General features: G+C 37.7%; 2 protein-coding genes across 2 annotated transcripts in view; both read left to right on the top strand.

The window, feature by feature from the left end:
• Window positions 1-523: 523 nt before the first annotated feature.
• On the top strand, window positions 524-2,209 carry ucn3l (urocortin 3, like). Its single transcript, XM_061714788.1, has 2 exons — window positions 524-687; window positions 1,589-2,209. The coding sequence occupies exon 2, from the start codon at window positions 1,596-1,598 to the stop codon at window positions 2,109-2,111; it is 516 nt and encodes a 171-aa protein (XP_061570772.1). The 5' UTR covers window positions 524-687; window positions 1,589-1,595; the 3' UTR covers window positions 2,112-2,209.
• Window positions 2,210-5,873: 3,664 nt separating this feature from the next.
• copg2 (COPI coat complex subunit gamma 2) overlaps window positions 5,874-16,540 on the top strand; it is a 28,909-nt gene continuing 18,242 nt past the window's right edge. Inside the window, exons 1-6 of the mRNA XM_061715028.1 lie at window positions 5,874-5,996; window positions 6,303-6,355; window positions 10,245-10,325; window positions 10,407-10,478; window positions 10,584-10,663; window positions 14,265-14,340. Of these exons, the coding sequence (XP_061571012.1) occupies window positions 5,960-5,996; window positions 6,303-6,355; window positions 10,245-10,325; window positions 10,407-10,478; window positions 10,584-10,663; window positions 14,265-14,340 (399 nt within the window). The 5' untranslated portion in view covers window positions 5,874-5,959. The remainder of the gene's footprint in view (window positions 5,997-6,302; window positions 6,356-10,244; window positions 10,326-10,406; window positions 10,479-10,583; window positions 10,664-14,264; window positions 14,341-16,540) is intronic.

Raw genomic sequence — 16,540 nt, forward strand, 5'->3', positions numbered from 1 at the left:
TTTAACTGCTGCTATGTCATTCCTGCAGTATTTCTGCAGCTGTTTTGGTCACTGCTATTATTTGTAATATATTATATTATTTGTAATCAGCACAAATTATCTGTCCCCATATGATCAAATCCACCATCCCCCCTGATTTTTTTTTACAACTCGAGTACTGGCTATACTATACTACTCATTTAGCAGACGCTTTTATCCAAAGCGACTTACATATAATAAAAAATAATTATGACAGTAACAGCGAGTATTTAAGTAAAGTCTGGGGCCACACTGATTTAGAAAAAGAAAGAAAAAAAACTTTAGATTTTCACTGATGATGCATCCACTCCACAAACAGGAGGTCACCACTTTATTTTTATTTATATATTTCCCTCCCAACGCTACATCATTCCATCAGAGCCAATGGGAAGGCTCCCATGCACCCGGGCCGTGGAGCAGATGACGTGGGAGCTGCGTTTGATGGCTCCTACTAAACCAGAGTTGAGGGAATGGACGAGCAGGGAAGAGTCTCTCCGCCGGGCAGAAGCAGAAGCAGGTGGTGACCTGCAAACCTCCAAAACACTCCAAAACACTGCTGCTTCCTCCTCAGGACACGCTCCAGGCTCCTCTCGGCTCTTTCTGCTGGTTCTGCCTTCGTCCCTGCAGAGATCCTCTCTGCTTTTCCCTGTTTTCCAAAGGACAAGGGTGGTAAGTTGGAGAAAAATGATTCTTTTTCAAGCACTTGCTTGAAAACTTGAAGCAAAAGCTTGCACTTTTAATTATTACTCTAATGGGAACTCTTATTGATTGATTCAGTGCAGGTTTACTAGAATACTCTACTTAGATATTATTGTTTTATTGGATGGATGCAAATACAGGACTGTCACAGAAAATTAGAATATTGTGATAAAGTTCTTTATTTTCTGTAATGCAATTAAAAAAACAAAAATGTCATACATTCTGGATTCATTACAAATCAACTGAAATATTGCAAGCCTGTTATTATTTTAATATTGCTGATTATGGCTTACAGTTTAAGATTAAGATTCCCAGAATATTCTAATTTCTTGAGATAGGATATTTGAGTTTTCTTAAGCTGTAAGATTTTTTTCTCGACATTTCGACTTTTTTCTCAAGATTGTACTTCCTGGAGCTTTTTCAACAATGTTTGACCTTTTTTTTTTTCCTTTTTTTCTGATTTTTTTTCCTTTTTTTCCTCTTTTTTCTTCCTTTTTCCTTTCCTTTTTAATCAAAACATTTCGACTTTTTTCTCGAAATTTTGACTTTTTTCTCGAAATCTCGTCTTTTTTCTTGACATTTTGACTTTTTTCTCGACATTGACTTTTTTCTCTAAGTGCATAATAAAAAAGCTTAAGATTAAGATTCCCAGAATATTCTAATTTTTTGAGATAGGATATTTGAGTTTTCTTAAGCTGTAAACCATGATCAGCAATATTAAAATAATAAAAGGCTTGCAATATTCCAGTTGATTTGTAATAAATCCAGAATGTATGACATTTTTGTTTTTGTGAATGCATTACAGAAAATCACAATATACTAATTTTCTGAGACAAATATACCCATGGTAATTTGCACCTGTGTGTCCCAGAGCACCCATGATGCTGTCGTCCCTGAAGACGCTGCTGCTGCTGTCGGTCCTGGTCGCTCCGACCTCCAGCCTCTGTTTGCGTTTCCACCAAACCCGCAACGACCTGCTCTGCGACCAGCACATCAGGATCCGCACCGACACCCACCAGCCCCAATACTCCCCGGACTGGGGGTCCCTGCTGCAGTCCGAGGAGTTCCTCACCTCCTCATCCTCCTCCTCAGCATCCTCATCCTCCTCCTCCTCAGCATCAGCATCTTCCTCCAGCTCCTCCTCCGCGGAGGAGTCCAGTCGGGAAAAAAGGACTTCCAGTCCCGCAAACTACCGCTTCATGAGCCGGACGAAGCTCCGCGGGCAGATGCTCCGCAACAGCGTGAAGGGGGACCGCATGAGCAGACTGACCCTGTCCCTGGACGTCCCCACCAACATCATGAACGTCCTGTTCGACGTGGCCAAAGCCAAGAACCTGCGCGCCAAGGCGGCGGAGAACGCGCGGCTCCTGGCGCACATCGGCCGGAGGAAATAAGAAAAAGAGATAATAAAAAACTTATCAGACGACCATGGTGACCAGTGCTGGCATATATGAATCATTTTTCATTCCTAAAGTAAATAATACTTCTACTTCTGAAGGGGAAACGTTGTCCTATTTAACATTTCGGCCCAGAAATTGTGGAAAAGCGTTCCTTTAAGGCTGATTTACGGTCCTGCGTTAAATCGACGCAGAGCCTACGCCGTAGGGTACGGCGTACGGTGTGCGTCGCCGCGTTCCCTCCGCCGTAGTCTCTGCGTTGGTGTGACGCGGGACCATAAATCAGCCTTTATGCTGCGGTCATAATTACAGGACTGTCTCAGAAAATTAGAATATTGTGATAAAGTTCTTTATTTTCTGTAATGCAATTAAAAAAAAAAAAAGTCATACATTCTGGATTCATTACAAATCAACTGAAATATTGCAAGCCTTTTATTATTTTAATATTGCTGATTATGGCTTATAGTTTAAGATTAAGATTCCCAGAATATTCTAATTTTTTGAGATAGGATATTTGAGTTTTCTTAAGCATGATCAGCAATATTAAAATAATAAAAAGCTTGCAATATTTCAGTTGATTTGTAATGAATCCAGAATGTGTGCCTTTTTTTTTTTAATTGCATTACAGAAAATCACAATATTCTAATTTTCTGAGACAGTCCTGTAAATGTCCGTGAGTTGACATTGTTTTGTTCAGACAAAACCCCCTCCAACTTTCCCAAAAACGTTTGGAAAGAAACTTTAGTTTCAAAAACTCACCTCCGAACTTAAATATTCAACATTTGACTGATAAATGTAAGATGTTGCGGTGTCTGGCTCGTCCGTGTTTGCATCAATACTGATAATTTGAAATCGATAATTCATCTCATTCCCTGTTAAGTTGCGCTTTATTCACTTTATTATGTTTTTCATTGTCCAAATGCAAATCCTCGAGTTTAATTGAACCAGGACCTCATTCAAACTTTATTTTCTTTTTTTAATTATTCCATTTTATCCCAGTAAATGCATATTTTCCTTTAATTAAAGCATTTAAATGATGTTCAGTGCAGTTAAATTAAAAGAGCATGAATGATAACAAAGCAGTTGTCATTCATCAAACGCTTTCTCACATTTCCCAATTTTGATATGTATTTTAATTATTAAGGGCAATTATTATTTTTTCTTTCATTTATTGTTTGATCGATATGTCTTTTTTCCTGCCCAGATTGGAACAAACCGTGAATCTGGACTCTAAAAGTCTAAAAGTGGTGAAAACACAACATTGACAATGAAATACTGTAAAACCACCTGCAAGATCATGAAACACAGTAAAGATGCAAATGCATGTGAATGTATGTGATCATGAGATGTCTCTTATTTTTATACTCAAAATAAAGGATTATTTTTCCTCAAATAAAGCAGATGCAACTATACACATTTGTCTCTGTCCGTATATATAATGAGAGCAATGAGACGCATGAAAGATTCTGGGATATAACTTTTTTTAATTCCCTGAAGAACCTGACTGGTGCAGTCGGAGTTAACATTAACTCATTGAAGTTATATTGTAAAGATGTGTTAGCAATTTTCTATACAAAGACAGAACGAAAGAAAAGAAAGAAAAATTAGTTTTAGTTGTACTTTTGAAAAGTACCAGAGCAGATTTTGAGCTTTATTCAAATGCAGCTGAGAACAGGGGAGACTTGAATAAACTGAGTGTTTGAGCTGATCTGAGGCTTTGATAGGAGTTTGTTATCGAATGCAGCATCTCCATGTCTGGTCCCTGATATATTCTGGTCCTGGTTCATTCAGAACTTTAAAGACCAGCATCAGAACTTTAAAGTCTGTCGTCTGACGGACAGTCTGAATGAGTTCTGAATGAGCTGCAGTTGCCTCACTTTTTAAGGTGGACTGGAAAGATGCTGTTACAATAATCAAGCTACTAAAGATGAATGCATGGACTAGTGTCTTCAGGTCCTGCTGAGAAATCAGATCTATTTTAACCTTGATATATTCTCAAGGTGATAGTAGGCTGACTTTGTTATTTGTTATAAATTCAGGTCTGAATCCATCACCAGATTTCTCTTCTGGCTGGTGTTTTTTAGGTGAATAGATTGAAGAAGGGAACTTGTTTAAGTTAAACTGCACTGCAGGTTATCGATTCTGCTTTTATTCAATTTTAAGATGAGAAAACAAAACTTTGAAAATAAGCTTTTCAACCTATAATAATAATAATGATAACCTCAATCATATGCTGTAACAGTGCACCTTTCATTAACCATGTCTACCTCATACTGCTGCACCTTTCACTTGTATATATGTTAATAAGAGCTGTCATTTGTCTATTTACTGTACAGTGAGCGAAATAACCGGAGTCAAATTCCATCTCTGGCATGTTCAATCTTGGCCAATAAACTGATTCTGATTCTATATTCAGTTTTAAATGATCATATATTAGAATGGGCTGGCACAATGGTGGTCTTTTAATCTTATCCTGGTCGAATAATACATTTTATTTGTAAAGCACTTTTCATAAAATAATCTCAAAGTGCTACAGAAACCAACAAACAAAATAAACAAAAAGGAATAAAATCAAGACACATAAGAAACCAAACTCCTTACCGCCGGTCGCTGTACGCCAAGCAGTTGCAGCTACTGCCATCCGGACGCAGGTTTAAAGTCCCCAGAACTAGAACTACCACACGCTACACAGCTTCGTCCCTGCTGCTGTCTCTCTTTTAAACAAATCTTAATGATTTTTATTTATTACTGAGGTCTATCCTGCTTTTAACTTATTTATTTCTATTTATTAGAAACCCTGACCTTGGTTTTTACTTTCTTTATTCATTCATTGTTCTTTGCCCTGTGGGCAACATCTACTTTTATCCCATCAGTGAGCATTGTGATACCTGCCATGTCTTGTGCTGTTGCAAACTTGTTCATTGTTTTCATTGTTTATGTTCTGTGTCAAATTAATGACAGTAAAGATTGTGTGTGAGATGCCTTCCATCTACTGCAAAACAAATCTACCTACGGGTATTAATAAAGTTAACTTGAACTTGAAACCAGAAGTAATAGATACAAGCTACAAAGAATAGTGAATCTAGCCTCAAAAATAATAGGGAAGACACAGAGAAACGTAAGTGGTATTTATAAGGAAGTGATTGGGAAAAAAGCTGCTAGGATAGTAAAGGATCCTACTCACCCACTCTGCAGCGAGTTTAAATTACTTCCCTCAGGTAGACGGTACTGTGTACCAAAGACTAACCGTAACATAATTAAAAACTCATTCATTCCCAACGCCATTAAGGCTCTGAATGAGGGCACGTCTCGGTAGACTTTATGTACATGCCCTTGTTGTTCCTCCTTTTTTGCCACTAAGATGTTTTGCGTGTAAATGTTAAGTTTGTTAATGTGTCATGTTACTGTTGTTTTTGTATTATGAGACAAAAGACAAATCTCCACTTGTGGACAAATAAACTAACTAACTAAAAGCATAAAAGCACAGAGACAATAAAAACATCTATGAAAGACCAGGGAATAAACACCCAAATTATATTTTTGAAACCCCTTCACACGTAGTAAATTTGTATATTTTTATATATATATATATATATATATATATATTTAAATATATATTTAAATGAGCAAAAGTTTTCATAGAAGTGTAAGGTGCCAGCATGGACTGTAATAGATTCATGTTTTCATAAATACATGTCTTCATCGCCCCCTGCTGGTGGCTCAGTTTAAACTCGCTGACGTCACTTCCGTCCACGACTACCGGAAGTGGCTGTTTGGGCTACGTGGAAGTAGCTGCAGACTCGGAGCATCTTCTGCCTTCAACCGTCATTTTCGGCCGTTTAAAGATGATTAAAAAGTTTGACAAGAAAGATGAGGAGTCTGGTAAGATTGAAGATTCCATGTAGTGAATTTTAATACCGTTGAATTAAGTAAATAATCTTTTCTGGGCTGATTTGTGGCTGAAGCGGTGCTAGCCTTTTAGCCGAGTGGCTACAGTTAATATTATTAAACTCTACTGGAAACCATGAATTACGTGTTATTTATTATTGTATTTGCGCACAACTAATAATGTTTGCAGTCACTGTAACCCTTTTAGCTGTTAATGGTTTTGACGCAGTGATTGTTGTTTCTGAGCTCAGTTTTGATGTTTAAATACTGTTTTTTCTGTTTTTGTTTCTTCACATGAAGGAAGTGGATCAAACCCTTTCCAGCATCTGGAGAAGAGTGCCGTGCTGCAGGAGGTAAAACCTCACCTTTAAACCACACTTGTGTCACTATTAAAGGAGTCCTTTAATAGACCTGTAGTCAAGACTAAACCAAGACCAGAGAGAATCAATCAATCAATCAAATTGTATTTGTATAGCACCTTTAATCCAGGTACATGTAATACAAAGATCTTTGACGTTTTGACTGAAAAATAAGCATAACAAAAATAAAAACTGGAAGACCAATGTACACTGACATACAATATAGTTAATTAAGAGTTAAAGGGGACCTATTATGAAAAACACGTTTTTTCTTGTTTTAACATATATAAAGTGGTCTCCCCTCACCCTGCCAGCACAGGGGAGACAAAATACCATGAAATTCTGCAGGGTCTCTGACCCCCGCCAGACAGAGTCCCCCAGTGTCACGTGGTTTTTTTGAGCCGATTAGAATCTGCTCCCGTCGTTACGTAACGACAGGAGCAGATTTCCAGAGGTTCAGCCTCCGCTGCTGAAACCACGCCCACAACCAGCTCTCTCCGCTGCTGGAGCGGCGCTTCCTTCAGCCAGTCGGACGCGGCGCCGCGGCGGAGCGGATCCGGGTTAAATCATCCAGGTTCCCGGGTGGTTTGGGAGCTGGGTCCTCGGGGGTCTGTCCCAGGCTGGACCAGCTTCACCCTCCGAGATTTTCAGGCAAATCTGTCGGTTTGATCCCCGGTAACGGGCGATGCGCCGCGGATGCGCTCCGGAGCGAATCTGTGCGCCCGCCGTCGGGTTGCAGTGCCCGTCGCGCAGCATCCGCCGGGCAGATCCGGCTGAAATTCCGCTGGTCGGTCCCCGGGAGTCCCTGCTACCAGTCCAGGCCGGTTCCTGCGGTCCCGGCCGGTCGGAACCGGTCAGATTCCCCCGTTAAAGCCGCGGTGATGCGCGCTGCTCCAGCAGCGCTGCTCCCGGGCGCCCGGCGTTGCTCCGGGGCAGCGTTCAGCATCCGCCGGGTAGATCCGGCTTAAATAGTGCATAAATGTTATTTATATACAACTCATATTTTATTTTTTTAACAATAAAGTTTCCATTTGTGAAAATTCAGTGTTGTGATAATTTACAGGCTTGGGCTGCTCTGGTGGAGCAGGTTTATTCTCCTCCCCTGCTACACGTCATTCAGGGAGCCAATCAGCACAGAGCCTCATTATCATACCCCCCCCTTCCCTAAAAATGAGGCGCAGAAAAAGAGGTTAGAAGCGGTAAAACTAGTGACAGGGCACACAGGCTGGATTTATGATTTATGTAGAAAAAACAAGCTTTAGATTGTTTTTAAGACATTCAAGGCTTGTTTAAAATATACATTAAATGCCATAATAGGTCACCTTTAAGGCTAAAAAATAATCAGTCCACAACAATAAAATATAATAATAATAAAAACATTACAAGAAATAGATAAATAAAACAAATACCTCTAAAAAATGTTAAACAGAATAAAACTATAAAATACTTTTCCTACAACTCTTCACAAAATTCTGGTCCTACAGAAACGTTTTGTTAGGATTAGCAACTCGTCACACGCTTCATTTACTCCTTTATTTCAGAAAAACTCCAGATTCTTACTAGTTATGATATCAATATTTTTCAGATATGCATTTTTATTTATAAGATAAATTCAAGTGAAGGGAATATTCCTGGACAGTTCAAGACTTACTTTAAATTAAATTCACATGTTCATTCTTATTCAACTGGACAATCCTCAGATCTTCATCCTAAATTTCTCACTTGCAGACGTCAAATTTTCGGTGAGATTTAGGGACTAAATTGTGGAATGATTTTTCCCACTTGAGCTCTTCCTCTTTGAAATGTTACAAAAGACGTTTGAAGGAACTTGACTGCTGTTTTGTGATTGTTTTTCCCAATGTATTGTTGTACATGTGTCCATGTTCTTTTTTTCTTTTTGTTTTTTTTGTGTTTCACTCATAGTGACATGTACCGTCTTATTTGCTCAGGAGTCAATATAAGTAATATAAGTTGTAAAAACAATATCCCATGCACACTCACACACACTTATGTTTTTGTCTTTATTATTTATATATTGCATTATTAGTTTATCATCACTTTTGTGTAATTATACTCAAAAGTATGTTATACTTAAAATATGTTTTTGTATGTTAATCTTCTGTTCTTTATAAACACATGAAATTGTAATAACTTCGGTGGAGGCTTCAAATAAGCCCATTGGGTTTTTTGCCTCTTCCTGCACCTATAGTATTTATATTTGATATTTCCTGTATATTTTTAAAAACTGTGCAAAACCATAAACTAAACTATAAAATTTGGTGCTACATAAAAGCCAGACCAAAGAGATGAGTTTTTAGTCTACGTTTAAAAATGTCCACATTTCCAGCTCCTCTCAGATCCTCAGGCTGTTCCACAGTTTTGGAGCATCGTGGCTAAAAGCAGCAAATGTTTTAGTTTTACTCTGTGGAACAGCTAAAAAGGAAGATCCAGAGGATCTGAGTTCCTTCCTGGTTCATAGAATAAAATCATCTCTGAAATATACTCTAGTGCAAGCCCATGTAGCGCTTCATAAACTAATAAAAGAACTTTAAAATCAACACGAAAACTAACAGGTAGCCAGTGTAAGGATTTTAAAATGGGCCTAATGTGTTCTCTCCTTCTGGTCTGAGTCAGAACTCGTGCTGCAGCGTTTTGAACCAGTTGCAGCTGATTGATGGTATTCTTGGGTCGACCAGTAAGGAGAGCATTACAGTCGTCTATCCTGCTAGTTATGAAGGCATTAGTGCATTTGTCCCTCCGTGTTGCTCAGAGAGAGAAACGGCATCACCTTAGAAATATTTTTTAAGTGATAAAATGCTGTTTTTGTGACACAGCGTACATGTGATTTGAAATTAAAATCAGAGTCAAATATGACTAGATTTCTTGCCTCTTTGCTCGGGTTTACTCCATATATAATTAGTTTAGAGGCCAGTTTCTCTCTCTGGGCTTTTGAACCGACGATCAGTACTTCAGTCTTGTCCTGGTTTAGCCGTAAAAACAATCTGTGACATCCAGGCGTTAATATCTAAAATACGGTTAAAAAGTGAGTCAATCCGCCTCGTAAGACCAAGACCAGTTCAGCTCAAGAACAAAAGTAAACGTAGTTATTTCCTGATCCTGCATGATTGTAGAACATCAGCTCCATCCTGGTTCAGCTAGTTTCCATATGAGCTTGTATTCAACTGCAGCTCAATAACACAGAGAAGTGGATGATGATGTTGAACTCACTATAAATGTTTTCATCCATCAGTGAGATCAGATATGTGTGGCGACTGCACTACCGCTATTTCTACACTATTGGAGGATTGACTCCAGAGCTTTTAAGGATTGACACGACTACTAACTAGTCCCAAAGTCCTCTAGCAGAATAACCAGCTCCAACACCCCCCTCCACCTCAGAAAAGAATGAATAGTAAATGTTACTGATTTAAATTGGACTGAATTTGGAGATGAAACCTGAATTTTGAATATTAGACACATTTACCGACTTGAAATTACATTATTTACCAGATTACACCGTATATCAGCATAACTGAAATGGACCTGATGCTTAATCAATCACAATCACAATATGCAAATATGCAAATATTATTCAAATCATATATTTATTCAAACAAGGCCGTTATAAACACAAAACTGTAATTAAATACAGACACATGCAGATGCACCAAAACATTAGATCAGATGCAAAATACAAATAGTTTACAAAACTGTACAACAAGAGGAAGAACTGCTGATCCCCAGATTCTGTCACTTTGGTGCAACGGCATCTCAATTATCCGAGACCGAGACAAGACCACAAAAAAGTGGTCTTGAGACCAAGAACGGTCTCGATAACTACAAGTCTGTCCATTAATGATAAACTAATCTGTCTCGTTCACAGGCTCGCATCTTCAATGAGACTCCCATCAACCCACGAAGATGCCTCCACATCCTCACCAAGATCATCTACCTTCTCAATCAGGTATCTGTTTTTAATAACTCTGATGTCTGACCAAGAATCTTGCCATCATAACTTCAATTTTAAACCTTTTTCTTCATGCAGGGAGAGCATTTTGGGACCACAGAAGCTACTGAAGCTTTCTTTGCAATGACAAGACTCTTCCAGTCTAACGATGTAAGATTATACAGGTTTACACAAACATGTCATGTTAAGTCAGAAAATACTTGTCATAGATGTTAATTTAGATTATAAACAAACGTAACTCTGTTTTCTGTTTAGCAAACCCTGAGGAGGATGTGCTACTTAACGATCAAAGAGATGGCAAACATCTCTGAGGACGTCATCATCGTCACTAGCAGGTTTGTGGTAACTTAAGACGTTTAATAGCTTTGAGTTTCAGTCCACGTTAAGTACCCGTAGAGTTTCTTGTCTCTTAATAAAACTGGTGTTCTTCTGTTATACCAGGGTACTTAAAGCTGATCTGTGTGCTTTTAGAAAGTAAATTATTCGTATGATATTGAATAGCTGCAATCACATGAGGTCTTCAACTGTTTCTCTTTATTAGTACTAGTGATGAACCGAAATGAAAATTTGGGGCCGAAACCGAAAATAATAAACACTTGGCCGAATACCGAATAACATACCGAACATGGTTCTTCGCAGTTTTTACATTTATTTTGCCAATTTTTTCACCATTGCATATACAGGGATTAAAGTTCTCCGTCTCTAGACGGATTTCCGTCAATTCGAAAATTAGGAAAAAAAAAAAAAAAGAAAAGAACAAAAAAACATTTGCACGTGCGTTATCATGTTAAGCCTGAATTATGGTTCTGCGTTAAATCGACGCAGAGCCATGCCGTAGGGTACGGCGTAGGTTACGCGGCGTGGCGCACCGTACGTTGCGCCTCGCCGCGTAACCTACGCCGTAGGCTCTGCGTTGGAGTAACGCTGAACCATAAATCAGCCTTTAGGCATTAAACTGGCGCTTTTATAAACCAATTAAGCGAGCCAGAGCCTTGGTATTAGCCAATCAGAAACAGAGGAGGGCGTGTTGGATCATGGGGGGTAGTCTGGGCGAGCAGTCGCCCCGTCGCCCTCCTCTCCCCGCCGTCGGAGGTGCTGCGTTCGGCCCGTCGCGCGGGGGTCTTTCTGCGGGGCGGTGTCCGGCGCCGCGCGGAAGGCGGGCCGGCGGGGGGGGATCGGATTCGGCGGCGGCAACTCTGGACGCGCACCGGGCCCTTCTCGCGGATCTCCCCAGCTGCGGCGCCCGTCAGGGACTAGTTAACGCGGGCCCCCGTCGGGTCGCCTCTAGGTTTACCACCTTTCAGAAATAGAAATAAGGAACGCCTGATTTCAGCAGGGCAGGTGCCAAAAAAGGGACATCCCAAAAACTTCTAAACTGCATAGAAATGTATTTATTTTATATGAAAAAAAAACTAAATGCTTTGAGTTAAAGTGCTTTAACAGCATTGAACTTGCACGACTGTACAGACAGCCATACATACCAGTAACTTAAATAGCTTATCCTCCTATGCTACTGTACGTCCACATCAGCCCAGATGTAGAATATAGCCAGTACTCGAGTTGAGGGGGGATGAGGGGGGATGGCATCCCCCCTGAAATAAAAACGGTCAAAATCACCCCCCCCCCCCCCCTACAAAATTGCCATCCCCCCTTTCCATCCCTTATGTCATTTCATCAATGAATGTGGTTTTACTGCTATTTCAACATTTAGAGTCATCACCAGAAAAATAACACCAGAAAAATTACTTATTTGACCATTTTCACCTGTTTCAAGTAAATTTTCACTTGAAATAAGAAGAAAAATCTGCCAGTGGGACAAGATTTATCTTCTCATTACAAGCAAAAAAATCTTGTTTTTTCTACTTATTTCAAGTGAAAATCTACTTGAAACAGGTGAAAATTGTTGTTTTTTCCAGTGATGAGTCTTGTTTTAAGTGTAATGAGATTTTTTTTACTAAAATGAGACATTTTAACTAGAAATAAGACAAATATTCTTGTTAGGATTTAGAGTTTTTGCAGTGATCCATTCTACTTATCCTGTGAAGGACAGAGTCATATTGATAAGTTCAGAAAAGTGTTTTTTATTGTTGTGTTTTGATGTATTTGATGTAAGCCCAGTGGATATTTAAAGCTTACAGAAGGCTGCATTTGTTTTGGTCACTGCTATTGTAATATATTATATTATTTGTAATCAGCATAAAATTATCTGTCCCCATATGATAAAATCCACCATCCCCCCTGATTTTTTTGTTACAACTCGAGTACTGGCTACAGGTGAAGGTCAGAACATTAGAATATGGTGTAAAAGTTAATTTATTTAAATAATTCAATTAAAAGGTGAAACTAATATATTACATAGTCTCAATACATGCAAAGCAAGATATCCTAAGCCTTTATTTGTTATCATTTTGATGGTTGAATTGTTTATTGATTTAATTAAATATTCAAATTTTTTGAAATTTTTTTATTTGGGGTTTTCATAAACTGTGAGCCATAATCACCAAAATTATCAAAAAAATAAATGGAGGAAGCTCCGGCCGGCAGAGTTAGTAGTGGGCGTGGGTTCATGCATCGGAGACCAACCGATTTAAATCTGCTCCCCAAAGTTCCGTAACTTTGGGGAGCCGAATCTTATTGGCTCGTAGATCCACATCACACTGGATGCCTCATCCGGGCGGCTGTACAGACACTGCAGAATTTGGTTGCTTTCTTCCTTCTCTGAGTTGCTGAGGGGAGACCACTTTATATATGTTAAAGCAAGAAAAAACCTGGTTTTCACAATAGGTGCAGTGCATAGATGGAGGGGGAATATGAACTGGCCTGAAAAGATTTTTTCAGTCAAAAATATTTTTTTTGCTTTAATCCCTGCATATATCAAATAAATGTGCTTTAGGCATGCTTTTCAAAGAAAACAATCTTTTACAAAATTACAAGGTAGAAATATTTATTGAACATGAACAACTGAACATTTCCCAGCATTTTTTAGATATTCCAGCAGACATTATACCAACAAAGCACAATAACTTAAAATAAATAAATTGGCAAAATAATTTTTTGGGCCATCTTTGAGCTTACATTAGGCCTATAACTGACTGCTGAAAAATTGTAACATAGGCCTTAAAACAAAAAAAAATGCATTAATGTGAATTGTAAAAGAAGTGGATAAAACAAATTAAAGAAAAAGAAAATCATTCCCATACAAGTATTAATATGGGAAAGGGATTGATTTTCTTTTTATTTATTTTGTTTTATCCACTTCTTTTGCGTCATCTAAACATGCCGTTATTAATTGTTCGTTTTTTCCCCCACGAACACCAAAAGTGTTTTTTTTTTTGCTATTTTCGGCCGAACAATTTCGGTTACTGAGCATTCGGTGCATCACTAATTAGTACTACTACTGTCATTTAGTAGACGCTTTTATCTGAAGCAACTTACATCTGAGGGAAAACACGAGCAAGAATTGAATTACTCTTTAGATTAGTCGAGTAATCGATGAAATAATCACCTGATTAATTGTTAAAAATAATCGTTTACCCCCAGCCCTAAAAAACATACAGTTAATTGTCTAAGGTTCTTCGTATCAGGACATGAAGTCTGGCCCTTAGCGAGTCTTAAATTGAAATAAACCCAACCTGAGACGGAAAAACACTGCAGCATATTTACACTATCATCATTACTACAGAAGAAAAACCATTTGCAGCCAGATGCTACATTCTCATCATTCCTCAAAATAATAATTGGCAGGTGGGAAAACCTCCTTTTAAAAGTAAAATTTTTTATCAGCCTGACATCTTCTAAGACCTCAGAGAGGCAATTATTCCTGCACATCAACCTGAAAAGGATTTTAAAGCCATTTCCCAAGTACATTCAAGACATATTTACTAAGGTTATTAGTGGGTTTTTCTAAACCCCTTATTTTCTTGTGTTATTTTAAAGCTTGACCAAGGACATGACTGGAAAAGAGGATGTTTACAGAGGACCTGCCATCAGAGCTCTCTGCAGGATTACAGATGTGAGTAATGCTGCTCTAGTTTACTTCAGTTTACTTCTGTCCTCTTATGGTCCAAAGGCAGGACTTTGTGTGCTCACGTTAATATATGCATGCAATACGGATGGGCGGTATGGACAAAAAAATGTATCACGATCATTTCTGGCATTTATCCCGATGACGATAAAAAAAATACCAATTCAACTCCACCTTTGTAACTATAAATCTATCAGAGCTGCCATGTTTTTTACACAGAAACCTCATCAACCGGACTTTATCTTTCTTTCTTTCTTTCTTTCTTGCTCCTTTCTTTCTTTCTTTCTTTCTTTCTTTCTTTCTTGCTCATTTCTTTCTTTCTTTCTTGCTCATTTCTTTCTTTCTTTCTTGCTCATTTCTTTCTTTCTTTCTTGCTCATTTCTTTCTTTCTTTCTTTCTTGCTCATTTCTTTCTTTCTTTCTTTCTTTCTTTCTTCCTCATTTCTTTCTTTCTTTCTTTCTTTCTTTCTTGCTCATTTCTTTCTTTCTTTCTTTCTTTCTTGCTCATTTCTTTCTTTCTTTCTTGCTCATTTCTTTCTTTCTTTCTTGCTCATTTCTTTCTTTCTTTCTTGCTCATTTCTCTTTCTTGCTCATTTCTTTCTTTCTTTCTTTCTTTCTTTCTTGCTCATTTCTTTCTTTCTTTCTTTCTTTCTTTCTTTCTTGCTCATTTCTTTCTTTCTTTCTTTCTTTCTTGCTCATTTCTTTCTTTCTTTCTTTCTTGCTCATTTCTTTCTTTCTTTCTTTCTTTCTTGCTCATTTCTTTCTTTCTTTCTTGCTCATTTCTTTCTTTCTTTCTTGCTCATTTCTTTCTTTCTTTCTTGCTCATTTCTTTCTTTCTTTCTTGCTCATTTCTTTCTTTCTTTCTTGCTCATTTCTTTCTTTCTTGCTCATTTCTTTCTTTCTTTCTTGCTCATTTCTTTCTTTCTTTCTTGCTCATTTCTTTCTTTCTTTCTTGCTCATTTCTTTCTTTCTTTCTTGCTCATTTCTTTCTTTCTTTCTTGCTCATTTCTTTCTTTCTTTCTTTCTTGCTCATTTCTTTCTTTCTTTCTTTCTTTCTTTCAGGCTCATTTCTTTCTTTCTTTCTTTCTTTCAGGCTCATTTCTTTCTTTCTTTCTTGCTCATTTCTTTCTTTCTTTCTTGCTCATTTCTTTCTTTCTTTCTTGCTCATTTCTTTCTTTCTTTCTTGCTCATTTCTTTCTTTCTTTCTTGCTCATTTCTTTCTCTCTTGCTCATTTCTTTCTCTCTTTCTTTCTTTCTTGCTCATTTCTTTCTCTCTTTCTTTCTTTCTTGCTCATTTCTTTCTCTCTTTCTTTCTTTCTTGCTCATTTCTTTCTCTCTTTCTTTCTTTCTTTCTTTCTTTCTTTCTTGCTCATTTCTTTCTTTCTTTCTTTCTTTCTTGCTCATTTCTTTCTTTCTTTCTTGCTCATTTCTTTCTTTCTTGCTCATTTCTTTCTTTCTTTCTTGCTCATTTCTTTCTTTCTTTCTTGCTTCTTTCTTTCTTTCTTTCTTTCTTTCTTGCTCATTTCTTTCTTTCTTTCTTTCTTTCTTGCTCATTTCTTTCTTTCTTTCTTTCTTTCTTGCTCATTTCTCTCTTTCTTTCTTTCTTGCTCATTTCTCTCTTTCTTTCTTTCTTGCTCATTTCTTTCTCTTTTTCTTTCTTTCTTGCTCATTTCTTTCTCTTTTTCTTTCTTTCTTGCTCATTTCTTTCTTTCTTTCTTTCTTTCTTGCTCATTTCTTTCTTTCTTTCTTGCTCATTTCTTTCTTTCTTTCTTTCTTTCTTTCTTGCTCATTTCTTTCTTTCTTTCTTTCTTTCTTGCTCATTTCTTTCTTTCTTGCTCATTTCTTTCTTTCTTTCTTGCTCATTTCTTTCTTTCTTTCTTGCTCATTTCTTTCTTTCTTTCTTGCTCATTTCTTTCTTTCTTGCTCATTTCTTTCTTTCTTTCTTGCTCATTTCTTTCTTTCTTTCTTGCTCATTTCTTTCTTTCTTTCTTGCTCATTTCTTTCTTTCTTTCTTGCTCATTTCTTTCTTTCTTTCTTGCTCATTTCTTTCTTTCTTTCTTGCTCATTTCTTTCTTTCTTTCATTCTTTCTTGCTCATTTCTTTCTTTCTTTCTTGCTCATTTCTTTCTTTCTTGCTCATTTCTTTCTTTCTTTACGTATGTTGTGCGTCGATTTAACGCAGAACCATAA

The sequence above is a fragment of the Cololabis saira genome, chromosome 23 (genome assembly GCF_033807715.1).
Source record: "Cololabis saira isolate AMF1-May2022 chromosome 23, fColSai1.1, whole genome shotgun sequence".
Lineage (NCBI taxonomy): Eukaryota > Metazoa > Chordata > Actinopteri > Beloniformes > Belonidae > Cololabis > Cololabis saira.